This window comes from Cottoperca gobio, chromosome 12 (assembly GCF_900634415.1).
Source record: "Cottoperca gobio chromosome 12, fCotGob3.1, whole genome shotgun sequence".
NCBI classification, from domain to species: domain Eukaryota; kingdom Metazoa; phylum Chordata; class Actinopteri; order Perciformes; family Bovichtidae; genus Cottoperca; species Cottoperca gobio.
Genome location: NC_041366.1, coordinates 5481755 through 5499360, shown reverse-complemented (window position 1 = coordinate 5499360; position 17606 = coordinate 5481755). Strand labels below are relative to the sequence as shown.

At 38.6% G+C, this 17606-nt stretch overlaps 2 protein-coding genes across 2 annotated transcripts; both read left to right on the top strand.

Annotated features, from left to right (window-relative positions):
- The first annotated feature begins 257 nt into the window (after nt 1–257).
- Nucleotides 258–14869, top strand: entpd2b (ectonucleoside triphosphate diphosphohydrolase 2b). Its single transcript, XM_029445414.1, has 9 exons — nt 258–374; nt 3117–3234; nt 4866–5016; nt 8005–8164; nt 10201–10428; nt 10646–10915; nt 11509–11628; nt 12109–12243; nt 12340–14869. The coding sequence occupies exons 1-9, from the start codon at nt 258–260 to the stop codon at nt 12553–12555; spliced, it is 1515 nt and encodes a 504-aa protein (XP_029301274.1). The 3' UTR covers nt 12556–14869.
- Nucleotides 14870–15610: 741 nt separating this feature from the next.
- On the top strand, nt 15611–17603 carry phpt1 (phosphohistidine phosphatase 1). The gene is made up of 3 exons (XM_029445352.1): nt 15611–16197; nt 16485–16612; nt 16874–17603. The coding sequence occupies exons 1-3, from the start codon at nt 16032–16034 to the stop codon at nt 16964–16966; spliced, it is 387 nt and encodes a 128-aa protein (XP_029301212.1). The 5' UTR covers nt 15611–16031; the 3' UTR covers nt 16967–17603.
- Nucleotides 17604–17606: the final 3 nt, after the last annotated feature.

The window sequence follows — 17606 nt, the reverse complement described above, 5'->3', positions numbered from 1 at the left end:
GACGAGGAGACTGTTACAGGCACATGGAGGAGGGCTTGGCTGCGCTCGGAACATAAATTCAGGTCAGACATTGCTATCTCAAGTGAAATGTAAAACAGGGGGCAGGCAGACAGCAGGTGAAGCGTGAACTACAGGCGGGTTGTGATAACGCCGGCCAGCGGGAAGCCATCAGCCTCAACTCCCACTTGGCTGCTGTTAAATCAACGCTCACATTTCCAGCAGGCGCAGAGAAGAGCTGCGCGTGACACTTTCACTTCATGGCTCAGCGCTCCGCTCACCCTGTCGTCCCCATCGCGCTGCTGGTGTTCGGACTTGTTGCAATCCTGCTCCTGACCATCCCCACCAAAGACGTCCAGGAGGCACCGGGGTTCATGGTACGGTCGGTTACGTTGGGTATTTTTGGATTCCTGTTTGTCAGGGTATAAGTTGTCGGGATAGAGTAACCATAGCTGTGCTGGCCAGGGTGCGGACAGGGAGCAAAAAGGCGTTACGAGTAGCATATTCTGTGACATTAGCACGGGCGGATTTAGTGATTTGGGGGCCCCGGGCAAACACAGTCATTCATTACTTCTCACTCTCTCTCGAACTGGCAATGAAGGGACAGATGTATAAGAAGTAGCCCTACTCAAAGCTTTCTGAAGTAAAATTATTAGGAACCTTCAGTTACTTCGTTCAAATGTTTACCTCATCTTGTGAATAAGAGGCCTTATCAGCACTATACACTAAATGTACTTAACGTCTGTTCAAGGGGGAGCTTTCAATTCTAATATGATGCTGGACAGTTTATTCAATAAGTTGTTAAGTGCTTTGAAGCCTTTTGTAAGTTATTTCAGGGTACAATGAGTTAGTAATTAGTAATGTCATTTCAATATTTTTCATATCCTAACATAATAAATGTTATACATGTTGGGGGCCCCACGCAGTTGCCTTCCTTGCCTAAGGTCAAATCTGACCCTGGACATTAGTAGTCTACTTGGATGTTGTTTACTTGTATTTGTTTATCCCGTTAAGTTTGCAATTGCTTCCTTTGATATCTTCAGAATCATGAGCCTATTTAATATGCTCTGTTGAGCTGTTAAAGGAAGTGGTGGACTCAGATATTGTACTTGTTTACTTAAGTAAGTAAAAGTACAAAATTACATAATTAACATTATGCAAAATGGCCCATTTCAGAATAATATATTTTATACTACTGGATTATAATTAGTGATGCAAGTTCATCACTTAAATGGTGCAGCTGGTAAAGGTCGATCTCATTGTAACTCATTTATATACGGCTGGGTAACTTGTGAATTTCACCCTGAGGGTCAATAAAGTTTTATCTTAATCTATAACATTAAATCATGATTTATCTGTTGAGTTTTTATCTTGTATTATTAATCTAAATCTTCTAAGTAACTAGACGAGTAAAGAGTACATTACTTTCCTCTGAGATGTAGTAAAGGAATAAAATATAAGAAATAAGAAAAACAAGTAAAGTACAAGTCAAAATTGTACTTAATTACAGTACATGACTAAATGTGCTTTGTTACTTTCCACTGCTGCTTAAATGTATAGAAATCAAAGTGTAACAATATTTAAAACTGTATGAATTATTATAAAGCCAGAGGCGTCATTTAAAAAGAACAATGTGCCTATGATTATGAAATGTGTGCTCTCGATTGAATAATTCACGGTCTGATTTAATATACCTTATCACCTTCATGCCATTATGTCTTTTAATGTTTGCTTCACAATCTCACTATGGATCGCATGGATTACAGTTTTATTTTGCTCCAAGGCTAAGATATGTGGATATACTTCAGGTTTTGGCTGTTAAACACAACAGTGCGTTGTCTTTGAGATAACTTCAACACATTTTATGAGATAACAGACTGTTTTGCCGTAAAACCTTTGATGATACTGCAGCTGTCATCCAGTCCATAAAAACTCAGCGTCAGGGTCCTGGAGCGCCTCATAAATGTCTTTGTCATCATCTTTAAACTTCTGGTTGACTGAATGCATCGTGCCAAAGGCGTTAGCAGTGACAATTTAGAAAACTAATTAGGTTTTTATCAGTATGTTATGAAACCTTTTTAATATTGGGAAAAGCACCACAATGCCTTGTAAGCACTGGTTTGATGATTTGCAGGTCAAAAGTGCTGTAAGATTGATCTTGAAGATACACATGATTATTGGATCAACAGCATTTAATTAGTTATATATTTATATATAACATAAAGTGGCGCCAACGGGTCCTGGCCAAGCTGCCGTATTTGAGGAATTAGGAGTGAGAACATATTGCCCAAACAAACCCTATAAAAGGAAATGTGAAATGAACTTTGCATTTTCATTTTCAAACCATCAGTCAAAGATAATTACTTTCCTGTGAAAATTAGAAAATCATATTTTCTATTTCTGTAGTTTATTGTCTGTATGTCTGGTCACTGCTGAATGCCACTCATCCGTCTGAAGATCAGCTGAGGACAGTGTTGTTTTGCAGATCGGAGGTGACCTCATGGCTGAAACACTGATGAACTGTTGGTAGCCTCAGTGTAATGAAACTAATAACATTAAAGACCTGTGGAGCGACCTGCTGATTTAAGAGACTGCCTTATACATTCAGAAAGGAAATCAAGGATTAATGGCTTTGGCATTCTGAGAGGAATTGCTTCACAGATCAGCTCGAGCTTCTGTTCCCTCTACTTCCTCGTTTTTGTGTTAGCATCTAAATATCCCATGGTTCCTTTCACTCAGTATCAATGTGGTCAAAAAAGGACACAAAAGGGTTTTGCAGCGAGAGAAGTGCAACAGTTCCCATAGTTTATCAAATGAAAGGACAAAACAGATCATTAGAGCTGCTCTGTGTTTTTGGCAAGTGTTAGAGCGATCCCTTACAACTCACTGCACAGAAGTTATGAGAAAATATTTAGGAAAATAACGAGGAACTCAACAGTCAATGTTGCTGTTCATCACTGATTTGAGAAGGTGTGTGTGTGTGTGTGTGTGTGTGTGTGTGTGTGTGTGTGTGTGTGTGTGTGTGTGTGTGTGTGTGTGTGTGTGTGTGTGTGTGTGTGTGTGTGTGTGCGTGCGTGTGTAAATAGATTCCTTTCTTGATGTTTTTTTTCTGCCTCTAGTATGGAATTGTCTTGGATGCTGGATCTTCGCACACAGCTTTGTATATATACAAATGGCCAGCAGACAAGCAAAATGGCACAGGCGTGGTCACCCAGCACAGTGAATGCCATGTTAAGGGTAAGTATCAGCACTTCCCCCCCCCCAACAAAATAAAAAAATAAACACTAATACTCCTACTCGTACACTAGAGAGGTGGCTCTGAAAAGTTTCTAACTTTTTTTTATAACTTTCTCCGAGGACAGCCTCTGTAACAGTTACAACAGTTACAACAGTTACAACAGTTACAACATGCATCATGCAACACTTTCTGTATCTGCTTTGCTCATTCTTATGCATAGTCATATTTAAACCAAAATACGGCTTCGGTTTGACACTGACATGCTTAGCTGCTTGTTGTTCACCATTAGTAAGCTAACGTTAAGCAGCTAATCACATCGCTTTTAATTTGGAGTAATGTTATAGTCTTAGTTGTTATGCTTTAATCATTGGTATTAGCATACATTTGTATCCCCGGTGTTTATTTTAATATTATTCTATTGACCTTTATTTATTGAGTTTTTACATTTTACTGTTCTTATTTATTGTTGTTTTTTTTGTTTTATTTTTAATATGTGATCTAATTTGGGCTGCATGTTTGTATGGAAAGTGCTTTATAAATAAATAAAGATGAGTTGAGTATACACATGAACAACAGAAAGAATAAAGATATATGCTGCAGGAGTGGTTCAAAAGGTTTTTACAGACGTTTTAGCACTTTCTTGGCTGAGGTAACTGTGCTAACGTGGACTAGAAGCTGTGTATCTTGCCATATTTTCGTGAATTATAGTGTAAATGTAAGTAGTTGAAATGTATTGAGCATAAAAATGGACAGAGGAGAAGTTTGAAGAAGAACAAGAACAGGCTGTGGTTTTTATGGGCGTTGGAATTCTCTGTTAACGTGATGCCACACTCGCATCACGTGAAAGTAGTTAATGTGTCCAACTTGTATTTAAATACCTTTCATGGCCAAGATCCAACATCCAAGTTATAATTAGAACGAGTAAAGTCTGCCGTTCAAGGTAATTAAGTGACATTGTTCTCGGCTATATTTACCATGCACTGTATTTGAGTGGAATGTGAATGAAACTGAGCAAGCTACAGACCAAGAGTCTGAACTTTTTATATTATTTTATATTCAAAACCCAGTTTTCTGTTGGAATATACACTTAGTCTTCCAGTGAAGTTATACCAGGAATATGCACACTATTTTATAGCAATGTACCATATGTTTTGGTCACTTTAACACAGACCATTTATACTTCAGAAAGTTATTTTTCTTGTTATATTCCCCAGTGGGTGGGATCTTGATGAGTGCCAGCTGTATCCTGTGATGACATTATCACAGCAAATGTTTGTCTCAGGCAATCGTGAATCAGGAATGAGTCAGAGTTGAGCTTTGTGCTTAGCCACTCCTGTCCTGTCAAAGGGTTGTAGATTAACAAATGCTTTTTTATTTTACAATTAGTCATGAACATGGCGTTAACACTGTCATGTTTCATAACTGAAAAGTCAGTCAGAACGGAACTTTGATCCTAAGATGTCTGAAGTTGTTTTTTAAATTGATTGTCATGCAGTTGTATTCCCTGGTAAATCTCTAGTCTTGTGGGTGTGATTGAGTTACATCATGTTGCACTTGGGTCACAACCGTTAACACAAGAACAAGATTCTACATGTCGATTATGTAATCAGATGTTTTTCCTGTCACTCAGGTGGAGGGATCTCCAGCTATGCGGGCCAACAGGGAGCAGCAGGGAAAAGCTTAGAGGCTTGTCTGGACCAGGCAGTGAAGGACATCCCCAAAGAAAGACAGCAGATCACACCTGTGTACCTGGGAGCCACAGCTGGCATGAGGCTTCTACAGTGAGTCAGTGTGTGTATGTGTTTCTGTTTCTGTCTGTGTGACCAGACTGTCTCTGTCTGTGTTTATTCTGCTTTGTTTCTATGTGTCTTTGTTTTTCTTTCACACACACACAACTTAATCTCCATGTTAGTTATATTAATAGGACTAAAGGATTAATAGTAGGACTGTCCCATGCTAATCCAAGACATGTGAGGCAAGTAAGAAACAAAAGATTCTGATTATCAATTTTCTTAAGACTGATTTTTATTTTTAGTGGTCTGTTAAACAGGTGGGACAAAAGGTTTTACCAGTATAATTTTTCTAAGTTACTTTTATTTAATCTGTGAAAACTTTGGGACAAAAGGTTTTGGCAGGTGAATCCTTTTTTTGTTTTGTTGTCAGGATCAAATTGTTGTTGTAATCCTAATTTCGACCACAAGAGTCAGAAGTGCACCACGACCCCATATTCTAAATGGGACTAAAAGCATTCATGTTTTTTTCCAGGTGAGTTTTACTTTCTCCATCTAACACACGATGCAGTATATACAGTTTGGTCCATAAATATTTGGACATTGACACCATTTTCATCCTTTTGGCTCTGTACACCACCACAATGGACTTGAAATTAAACAATCAATATGTGCTTTAAGTGCAGACTTTCAGCTTTAATTTGAGGGTATTTATATTTAAATCGGATGAATGGTGGCGGAATTACAACACATTATATACGTGGTATCCCCTTTTTAAGGGACCAAAAGTAATTGGACAAAGTAACATAATCATAAATCCAATTGTCACTTTTAATATTTGGTTGCAAATCCTTTGCAGTCAATGACAGCCTGAAGTCATCTCCAGATGCTGGGTTTGGTCCCTGGTGATGCTCTGCCAGGCCTTTACTGCAGCTGTCTTCACTTCCTGCTTGTTCTTTGAGCTGTTTCCCTTCAGTGTTGTCTTCAGCAAGTGAAATGCATGCTCAGTTGGATTCAGGTCAGGTGACTTACTTGGCCATTGCAGAACGTTCCACTTCTTTGCCTTAAAAAACTCTTTGGTTGCTTTCGCAGTATGCTTTGGGTCATTGTCCATCTGCACTGTGAAGCGCCGTCCAATGAGTTCTGAAGCATTTGGCTGAATATGAGCAGATAATATTGCCCGAAACACTTCAGAGTTCATCCTGCTGCTTTTGTCAGCAGTCACATCATCAATAAATACAACGGAACCAGCTCCATTGGCAGCCATACATGCCCACGCCATAACACCACCACCACCATGCTTCACTGATGAGGTAGTGTGCTTTGGATCATGAGCAGTTCCTTCCCTTCTCCATACTCTTCTCTTCCCATCATTCTGGTACACGTTGATCTTTGTCTCATCTGTCCATAGGATGTTGTTCCAGAACTTTACAGGCTTTTTTAGATGCGTTTTAGCAAACTCTAATCTGGTCTTCCTGTTTTTGAGGCTCACCAATGGTTTACATCGTGTGGTGAACCTTCTGTATTTACTCTGGTGAAGTCTTCTCTTGATTGTTGACTTTGACACAGATACAGAGAGTTCTTGATCTGGCCAACTGGGCTTTTTCTTCACCAGGAGAAGAATTCTTCTGTCATCCACTACAGTTGTCTTCCGTGGTATTCCAGGTCTTTTGGTGTTGCTGAGCTCACCAGTGCGTTCCTTCTTTTTAAGAATGTACCAAACAGTTGATTTGGCCACACCTAATGTGTTTGCTATTTCTCTGATGGGTTTGTTTTGATGTTTCAGCCTAATGATGGCTTCCTTCACTGATAGTCGCAGCTCTTTAGACTTCATATTGAGAGTTGACCTCAACACATTCCAAATGCAAATACCACACTTGAAATGAACTCTAGACCTTTTATCTGCTCCTTGTACATGAACTAACGAGGAAACAACACACACCCATAAAAACACACCCATAAAAAGGGAATACCACGTATACAATGTGTTGTAGTTCCTCCACCATTCATCTGATTTGGATGTAAATACCCTCAAATTAAAGCTGGAAGTCTGCACTTAAAGCACATATTTATTGTTCAATTTCAAGTCCATTGTGGTCGTGTACAGAGCCAACATGATGAACATTATGTCAATGTCCAAATATTTATGGACCTAACTGTATATTGTTTGTTAGCCAGTTATGTAACATTACTGCCACGTCTAAAGACTTCTGATGCTTCCTCTTGTTGCCTAAATGCGTATTCCAACAACAAACACTTGTTTCAAAGATTCTTTTTTTAAGTACCTTAGAAAGATTATCCTGGCAAAACCTCTTTTCACTTGTTCTCAAATCATAAACAAAGGAGCGAAAACAGACGTATACAATGGAACAGAATGAATTTGTTCTCACTTGCCTCTCAGGGCTTCTGTAAACCCGTTTATACAGTGTTATAATAACAAAACAAATACAATAAAGTGTTCTTCAAAACATAATTATGAAATGTATGCAATATAAAACCAGCATAACCGACTCAAGAGAAAGCAATTCTGAAAAATGGTGTTTTTAGGATGTGTAAGGAGAAACAGAGGTAGCCTGCCTGATCTCTCCCGGCAGGTTATTCCAAAGCTCGGTCTCTTCTGGTTGATGATGCACGTAGCAATTGCAAAGGATGATTTGGATTAAACAATTCAACATTTAGAAACTATTTACAGATCAAAAGGTGTATAAGCTGTGTGTCTGGGATGAGTCCCCTTCAAAGCTTTTGTGGAGTCTGGTTTGAACTGTTATCAAGCTCATGCATCTGGTCCTGCTAGCACACTGATTTCACTGTGGTGTGTCCATGAAGCTTTCAAAGCAGTAAGTCCCAGCCTTAACATCTCAGTCAGTTGAATCTTTATAGTTTCAGCGGTCAGCAGTGAAACCTGAAGTGGAAAACTAATTTTTGACCATCAAACGTAGCCTCTCTCGTTACCTCTGAATGAACGCCCATAAGAGTTACCTACTGCAGTTGTAACTTGTAGCAGTTTAGTAAAAGAACACTATTCTTTCTCCCAACAAGCATCTCAAGCCCGGAGGTGTCAGGTCAGATTCTGCAGGAAGTGGGCCACAAAATCCAGTCATACCCTTTCAGCTACCAGGGGGCGGCCATACTGAGCGGTCAAGAGGAGGGGTCGTACGGCTGGGTCACCGTCAACTATCTCTTAGAGAACTTCATAAAGGTACCATAACTTGTATGAAGTGTGTTTTTCAGAATTCTTATCTAAATCAACTATAGACAGTGTTGGAAGAAGTACTTTTACTGAAGTAAAAGTAGAAATACCACAGTCTCTACAAGTAGTCCAAAATGTTACTTAAGTAAAAGTACAGAAGTATTATCAGCATAGTGTACTTAAAGTATGAAATGTAAAAGTAATCATACAGAATGGCTTCTTTCAAAGTGTCATAACATGAGCTCCTCATAGAATATTCTATTATTCTATCACTAATGAATGTACATAAGAATATTTTAGTTAGTTTGTATACTACTGTGTAGATTAGTAATATAATACTGCATCATATCATATTGACAGAACATGGGTTTTTATTTAAAAAGTAACTACTAACTAAAAGTGTCAGATAAATGTAGTGGAGTAAAAAGTGCAATATTTCCCTCTGAGATGTAGCAGAGTAGAAGTATAAAGTAGCATGTAATGGAAATAAAAAAAGTTTATGTATTTAGTTACATTCCACCACTGACTATAGAGTCAAATGATGATTCATTTAGAAATCCCATCATCTACAGCAGGGGTATTCAACTAAAATTCTAGTTAGAGAAAATTTCCGGAGCATCATAATGTCTCACTTGCGTTATGAATTAGTGTGATATATATTGAAGTAGCCTAGTAGCTGTATCAACGTCTGCACGTCATCAACAGCTGACTGTCAAATCTAATAAAGAAAGTACAATTTAAAAACATTTAGACAATATTTATTGTCACTTAACATTGAACTATACAGATATATATATATTACTGTCGATATGTATAATGGTCTTCTCGGGCTGCATTTAAAAATAAAATTGAGAAAATAAATAAAATAGCTTTTGAAAAACTGTGCATCTTAAAATAAAGTGCTTAATCTTAGAAAAATAAAATAAAGTGTAGCATCAGTTTGAGTTTCCCTTTTTCTTTAACTGTTTCACATCTTGATTTAACTCTCAACCAATGTTACAATAAATCAGTCTCAACACATCTTAACAATTGAACAGTTTAACCCAGACTAGCACATACTGGGTCAAACTGTTCTCTGTGGCTGATGATGCTGACAGGTGGCCTATTCGCTTTATTTTGTCACAAATCAAAATCATATTGGGCTCTGAGTGCTTATTTTCTGTGCCCTCAGTTCAGATTTTAGTGGGTATGTTTGGTCAAAAACGTTGTGCTTTGCCTCATAGTGGCGTTTCACAGCACCACTGTTAATGAGCACCACGGTCTCTGAGCATATGAGACGCTGGTGTTGTGCTCCCAGTGGGAAGGATGAACGAATGAGTCCATTCTGGGTTGACAGCTCTGTTGACGTCTCTCTTCTTGGAGAGCGCCATGAGTAGTTATTGTTCTCTCCCTGTCTGCCGCTCACTCGTCTCTTCGTCTGTGTTTCTCTCCCTGTATCGCTAGCTCGCCTAATCGCTTTCCATCTGTCACTCGCCTCTCGCCTCTCATCTGTCTGTATTCAGAGTCGCAATGTTTGCCGCTTGGAATGCACAGATTTGATTGGCTGAGTAGCATCACGTGGGATGGTTTAACTCGGATGTAATTGGTCTGTGGTTTCATGAACCGCTGAACCAGTGCCGTAAAAACGAAAAAAGCTGCGCCGGTTAAGATAGAAGCGCCCCTTTAAAATTGAAAATCCCTTAATAATTTATTGATTATAGGTCTGGGTCCGGATAGGTCGGCGTCTGGGTCCGGACTTGAACCGCGGTCCGCCTGTTAGTGACCCCTAATGTACAGCAACAATGGTAAAAAAAGAAGCTCACATTACAATTATTTCCATTAAGTAATTTAGTAAGAATATCAATTTTTTTACTTAATTGTTGCAAAGGCTATCTGACTGGATGGATCTTTAAAGCTTATTTAGAGGGTGACTGATGACACCTAGTGGACACTGCAACACTAATGACCATCATTTTTCCCTCTGACCTATGCTTGTTATCAGCATGTGTATGAGATGGACAGCTGTTCTTGAGATAATGACTCTTCTGCTTTTTATTTCTCTGCAGTATGGTTTCATAGGGAGCTGGTTTAGCCCCGGCAAGCCAACAGTGGGAGCGCTTGATTTCGGCGGAGCGTCCACCCAGATAACATTTTCGACTCAAGAGGAAGTGGAGGACAAACAGGACATGATAAAGCTGCGTCTTTATGGCCAGGAATACTCTCTGTACACACACAGCTTCCTGTGCTACGGGCAGGACCAGGTCCTCAAGAGACTGCTGGCTCACATAGTGAAGGTAGAGTAACATGACACACTCACTAAAACTCACATGAAACGTTTAGTACATAAATATACATGTGCATCTTTTAAAATGTAATTGTAATACCATTTTAATAGGTTTATTGAGGTAATCTCTCTCTCTCTCTCTCTCTCTCTCTCTCTCTCTCTCTCTCTCTCTCTCTCTCTCTCTCTCTCTCTCTCTCTCTCTCTCTCTCTCTCTCTCTCTCACTCAGTCTCAGGGTTACTCTGGGTCAGTCACTCACCCCTGCTATCCTGCAGGCCACAATATAACTTTAAAGTTGAACAGTGTATTCAACTCTCCGTGCACAGCACAGTACAAACCCAGCTCCAACGACTCCCAGGCCTCTCTGATGGTGCAAGGCAGCGGACATTACGAACACTGTATGAGCAACATGTCCGAGATCTTCTCCTTCGACGGCTGCCCCTTCTCTCAGTGCTCCTTTGATAACGTCTTCCAGCCAAATGTCACCGGTAGCTTCATGGTAAGAAAGGCTGGAGGGAGCAGATGACACAGTGGGGCTGTACACACTGGTACCATTATAGACTAAAGGTCAGATCCAGACACAGTATTAGGGATTGTTTTCTTTTTGCCATTTTTTGAACCACAGACAGCCCTACTGTACTCTGTCGATTATTATATACATAGCCAACATACAACACAAACACAAATATAAAGACCTTTTTTGGGTCATTTTTTCTACTCTACTGTATATTTGGGTTTCTTGTCTAGACCTACTTCTGATTCAGATTCTTATTCTGATGACTAGAATGGATTTACAGTAAAAGCACAAGTTGAGACATTTCTTTTGTTTAGTAGAAGTAGCATCACCACATGCAAAGTACTTAAGTAAATTAATGAATGGATAAACATATAGTGAGATGTTAGACATTATTATTTGTCTATTCCAGCCTTGTAATGATGCAAGAATTAATGTAATTAAAGTGCAGAATTGAACACAATAAACTTGTGCTTTGAATTTGTACAGATATTTTTCTCTCATAAGTAAATTATTGTCCATGCACTGTTAATTGCCCCAGTCTAAGTTTTGTATTTTGTCCTCTTTCTGTGTATCAGGCGTTCTCTGCATTCTTCTACGTTCACTCCTTCCTGCAGCGCACCACCAGTATCACTGTGAGAACTCCTTCACAACTGGAGGAGGCATCCAAAACTGTGTGCAGCATGACTATCAAACAAGTAATGTTCTTTTCCACTTATCTTCCATTTATTTATAGTATCTCATTTGTGTCTGTGCATGTGTGGAGTTTATGTGCGGAAAAAAAACTGTAAAACTATTAGCATGTTAACGCTCTACATGGTGAACATCAACGTGGTGGCATTGTAAGTGTTAGCACGGCTAGGCTAAAAACAAGCCTTACCTACTCTGACACAGGCCACAATTTGGTCTATGCCGTGGTTCAAAAAATGTATCTGCAGATTAATTAATTTAATTAAACACTAAAGTTAAATATGAGATGAATAAATCCATGTTTTTGTTATGTTCACCACCTTCTTGACTCTAAAGTAGCCAGGAGGGACAATTGAGTGAGATTCAACTCCTCTTTGTTTGTTTGGGAGGAGACACACCTGGTGGAGATCTGCACCCACTGAGTGCACTTTTCTAGTTCATAAATTGTATTCTACAACATGGTAACACGGTCTTGGCTTTTGTTCCAGATGCTGCTTCTTGCTCCACAGCAAAAGTCTCGTTTGCAGGACTACTGTGCTTCGACTGTGTTCGTTAAGATTCTCATGTTGAGAGGATACGGCTTCGATGAGACGTCGTTCCAACACATTTCCTTCCAGAAGAAGGTCAGAACTTCATCTTCATTTTACAATGTAGTATATTCTTAATGCTCATTTGTCCATTTTGCACTAACTCACAGTAATCCCTTGCTGATCCTCCAGGCAGGGGACGCCTCGGTGGGTTGGGCTCTGGGCTACATGCTGAGTTTGAGCAGTTTACTGCCGGCAGAGACTGTGGGGCAGAGGAAGGCCCTGACCCCAGGAGCGTGGGGAACGCTCATCTTTCTCTTTGTCCTCCTGCTCGCAGGGGTCCTGGTCTTCATCTTACTCCGAGCTTGTGATGGGAAGAAGAAAGGAGGAAGTGACAGCACCATCTAGATACTGTAACATACAGTGCAGTCAGAAAACAATAAGACAGCAACAGGTTTCTGTTTGTGTTGGCTCTGTACTCCAGCTGAAATCTGAATCTGAAATTAAACTATGAGGTTAAAGAGCTGATTTTAGCTTATTTAAGGGTTTTCACATTATAATAGGTGAACATGTTATGAGAAACTTGTAAATGATGTGTAGGAATGAGTTCCAACACCTCATTTACAAGTTTTCTTTAATGTGTTTCTGAAAAAGGTTCTAAGAAAAGTCCATGTCAGATTCATGACGTCTTCTGAAATAATTAGCAGGTAAACGTATCGAGTATCAAGTCAAGAATGCCCAAACAAAAGTCTAAAGAGGGTGGAGCATGCTATTGCTTGTTCAGTGTTGAAGTGTTCATTTATAAGACCATTATTCTGAAAATAAGTAGTAAAAAATAATTATTGTAATTTAAATCCTGTAGAATTGAAGAAAACGCAATAACCAATTATTTTGCACAAACATGTCAAATGTACGTAAGTAGTGCTCTTACGCACATTCGCTCATTTACGCAACAAATCCCACATTAGAAAACATTGGTAAATATCAGAATCATCTGAGTAAGTGGGTTATAAAAAGAAATGACTTCTTAAGAACTGTTGGTGAATGAGACCCAATGATCCTAAACATGGGGACCGCACTGTATATTCACTGATTGCAAAGGATTTGACTACAATTGCATAATTAGAATCACTATATTTGGAGTTGTGTTGATGTGTATTTACTCTCTGATTCCTACAATTGTAGGACTATAAAAACAACTACAACTCCTCCTTTAACTTCACTCTCTTTTTTGTTTTAATTTAAAATCTAATGTTCGGGAGTATCGAGCCAACACAATGAAAAACATGTCACTGACCAAATACTGTGTGACTGCCCTGTAGGTTTAAGAACATAGTACTCCTGTGATGGCACTGGCACTACAGGGGAGGTCTGAATGTAATTTTATTCTTGAAAAGTCAAACCTATTTTTTCTGTATGGAACGTAAAGAATTCCAGTTTTTAGTTTAGTTTTGTATAAAGTGTGACCGTAATCTGAAGGACTGTATCACACTGCGGAGCAAACACTATTTAATTATTATCTTTTTATATTCAAAGATGTTTATCAGGTGGCAGTCTTTATTCACATCTGTCTGCCCAGAACAACAGCAGGTGTTTGCAAATTACTAACATTTGTTGACAGAGACAAACTCCAGTCTCATAAACCTTTTGTCACATGGAAGAGGTCGATATCTGATAGAAAAGAGCTCTTAAATCACTCACATGCACATTTTGTTTACTTGATGTCTGTAGGATGACCTAGTAGTTGCTGATACAGTTTAAGTTAAACTAGTATACCACACTCCCCGTATAAAATACAGAAAGGAATGTTATGTCTTTAAGGTACAGAACAAAACGTGCACCTAATCTGCCCCAAAAAATAATGTACTCACATAGTTTAAGTTTATATTTGTCTTTCTTCTTCTTTTTTTACAGTAACACATGTTTCAGTAATGAATTCACAAATTAGCATAAGACAATACAAGTATAACTAAGGTTTGAAGTCGTGATCAGTTTTAGTTGACAGTGTTTGTCTTTGAATCTGACTTGTGGGGTTGTTGCACTGTAAGGGACATTTTGCACCATATAACTAGTATTTAAGGGTTGCTTTGTTGGATTGGATGACAAACTACTTGCATTAATGTTATTGTGCCCACCCCCTATGCATTATAAACATGCGGTAAACTATGAGGTAAACATGAAAACAATTTAACTGTGCGAAAAATCATTATAAAGAAATGTATGCTGCAACATAAAGACATTCCAATATGTATGCAGGTGTGCTGGCATAAGAAGCCAAAGGCAACTCTTGACAAGGATTATAATTTAGATTTTGGTAGCAGCAATTGTCTGGGCACCTTTTTCAAGAATTTCTAAGATCCATTAAAGCCCCTGCATGTGGAATGTTTTTGTACTGGTACATTTTACCATCTTTCAAATTATTCTTGTGGCATAATATGTTTTTGCAGGATTGGATAATCCTGGTGGAAATTGTTGCAATTTTCTGTGTGTGGCTTTCAACCCATTGGATCAATGTTAGGTGAAACAACTGTGACAATACGTTTAACTCATTTTATACCTTACCAATATTTTCCCTAGAATTGGCCTCTTTAAATGCTTAGTTAATACTAAATCATTTAGAATGTTTAATTATCATGGCATTACAATGCTCCCTGTGTGTAGTTGTATGTTTTACACTGGTTTAACCCAGATAACAAAATAAATGTTTTGTTTTTCCTTTGTACAACGAGTCTACTGTATTCAGGTACATTTTATGCATCTTTCCGAATGTAGTCTACTCCGGACTACAACTACCAGAACGCAATGCCTAAGAGGGGTGCGGCCAGTTCTGATGACTTCCGGTGCAGTCGTATTGGCCTGAAAATAAAAGCGGGGATTGTTTTAATTATTTATTTATTTTTATGTAATTTGCTTTTTAATCAACTCAGTGAATTCACAGATCAGTAATTTGAGTCAGTAAAATAATATTGAACATTGAAGTTCATTTGTTTGATTTATTAGCTCATGATATACAATGATATGATTAAATGAGTAACTGCAGGTTGAGACGGGGCCAATTTCTCCACAGTACAAAAGATAACAATTAATCTGAGGTTTAATCAAGTGGGACTATATCATTATTAGAAAAACAAGAGTAATAAATGTAGGTAAAAGTAATGTCAAAAATTAAATATAACGGTTAAAAGCTATTTTGATAATATAATTTCCATGCTGTCAATTATATGCTATTCTTTATTTCAAACACATCTCGAATGTGTACAGGAGGAGGCTTTTTAATTAAAAAATATTATCTAAAACTCTCTTCTTGACTTTTGCTCTATCATGTCATTTAGACTGTTTTAGTTTAAAGAGTTACTTAACACCCCCTTAAAAATGTTTTTGCTGACCTCCAGTGGTTTCACCTCTCACCTTGCTGCAGTGATTTCCAGGTGAACTCAAAGAGCCCAGGAAGTCTCTGTTGGTTGTGGTAACAGGTGCAACAAAGTCTGACCACACTAAACAGAGGTGAAAACGGCTGGACATTTTAAACCAAAGTGGGCAGCAATATGCTTATTTTCAGTCTGGTTTTAAGTAAGTCTTTAAAGAGTTACAGACTGCGTTAAATACTAACATGAGGATTCAATACTTGTTTTGGGCTTTTATTTTGAAGGTGCTGTAACCGGAAGTTTTTTAATTGTTGCTGCATGGCGGAACAAGCGTGACTGGATTAATCGTTTTCAGTTTTAATGAGTTCATGTTAGTTAATTTACGACTAAATCAAGAACATAGAAACGGGTTTACAAGCTGTTAAGCTCCCTGAATTTATAGACACGGAGTTCGTTCAGAAAATACCAGGTTTGTGTCTGTTAGCTTGTCTGCTAGTGTGCTCGCTGAGGAGTCTGGAGATGTGCTCTCAGACCAAGGCTGCAGCTCTGATGGCTAACATAGCGCGAGCAGACATCGACCCGTCCGGCGTCTTCAAGTACGTCCTGATAAGAGTGCACAGCAGAGAGGAGGGAGACGACGCGGAGATAGATATAGTCCGAGGATACGGATGGGCTGAGTACCATGGTGAGTCAGGGGCACTAAACCCTAAGAGGGAAAGCAAAACTGACCAGAGCTGCAAGAATAAAGGTGTTTACGGTGACTGAGACACTACTGGCTTTGCACAAGTTTGTTACAAACATATGTGTTTGTTTAAGACAAAAATACAAGTTGTATATATTGTTGCCAAAATCTGCGTTTCAGAAATATACATATTTTTACTGTTACTTGTATTTTCCGTTGTTCCAAATTATATTTAGAGATATAAACATTATAAAGTGCAGTGTTTATTCATCATATGCCTTTTCTTGCAGCTGACATCTATGATAAGGTTTCTGAGGAGCTGGAAAAGGGCGGCCACCTGGACTGTGAGTGTATCGGAGGAGGGAGGATCAAACATGATCCCGAGGCTAAGAAGATCCACGTCTATGGATACTCCATGGTGAGACAAATGTGCTGAATAAAAACTCCAATTATGTAGACAAAACAGTATTTAGAGTAAATGTGCCATAAAACCTAAACGCTGAGCTGAAAGAGGCTTAAATATCTCCATATTGCTGCAGAGTTGATTATTAATGATAGGTTTGTCACTACGCACAATCCCTTTCACACTATCATTAAATTCAGTGTTAAATGTTGATTATTTGAGGTTAAATAAAATTCTAACTTGAATGGAACATTGATGTGGTACTTTTCGTTCCAGGGTTTTGGAAGAGCAAACCACGCAGTAACTACTGAGAAACTGAAGGCTCGGTATCCAGACTATGAGGTGACCTGGGACAATGAAGGATACTGAACTGAACTGAGATCAGCCTCTGGATGCTCTTTCTCCTGGACTGACACGGAACTGATCTGTAATCCCTTTTACGAAGGCAAATGCTTGTCATTTAGAACTGCACAGAGTTGGATAAGGAGCTTTTTGATACCCCATTGATAACTCAAGACTAATACTGACATGCAACGACAAGTCTGATTAGAAAACAAGCCTTATTTTGGTGGGTCTTATTTATATGCTACAATTTGAGTAAAAAAAACTATTGCAATATTAAAACAAATAGGTCATTATCTTCAGTACTGTAAAATCTCATCTGGAATTATAGAATAATAACTGCAGTCGCTCACTGACTTGTTTTAGAGTCGCATAGCTTCGTAGATTTGATCTAATCACTAAGACCTTTATCACTGTATTGGAAAGTGAACCTTAAACGCTTTGTCGAGATGTTTGTTTCATAAATGTTTCCTGAAATCTACTTTTAAATCGTGTGCATACTGTTTCCTTCTGTTGCATAGCAGAAAAGTGAAATCGCCCCCTATCATTGCTTCGCAGTTGTTTTCTTGTCGGCCACTGACAGGACTGTAAACTGCTGGTGGACGTTGGTCCTAATTTAAAGTGATGAGATAAAACAAAGGAACTTGATGATCTTCCAAGATTACCA

Bases quoted from the DNA above. Each gene is read 5' to 3' on its own strand.
- entpd2b (XM_029445414.1), top strand. From the start codon at position 258: ATGGCTCAGCGCTCCGCTCACCCTGTCGTCCCCATCGCGCTGCTGGTG. The intron at 375-3,116 runs GTACGGTCGGTT...TTCTGCCTCTAG, and splicing joins AGGAGGCACCGGGGTTCATG to TATGGAATTGTCTTGGATGC. The intron at 11,629-12,108 runs GTAATGTTCTTT...CTTTTGTTCCAG, and splicing joins GCAGCATGACTATCAAACAA to ATGCTGCTTCTTGCTCCACA.
- phpt1 (XM_029445352.1), top strand. From the start codon at position 16,032: ATGTGCTCTCAGACCAAGGCTGCAGCTCTGATGGCTAACATAGCGCGA. The intron at 16,198-16,484 runs GTGAGTCAGGGG...CTTTTCTTGCAG, and splicing joins CGGATGGGCTGAGTACCATG to CTGACATCTATGATAAGGTT. The intron at 16,613-16,873 runs GTGAGACAAATG...TTTTCGTTCCAG, and splicing joins ACGTCTATGGATACTCCATG to GGTTTTGGAAGAGCAAACCA.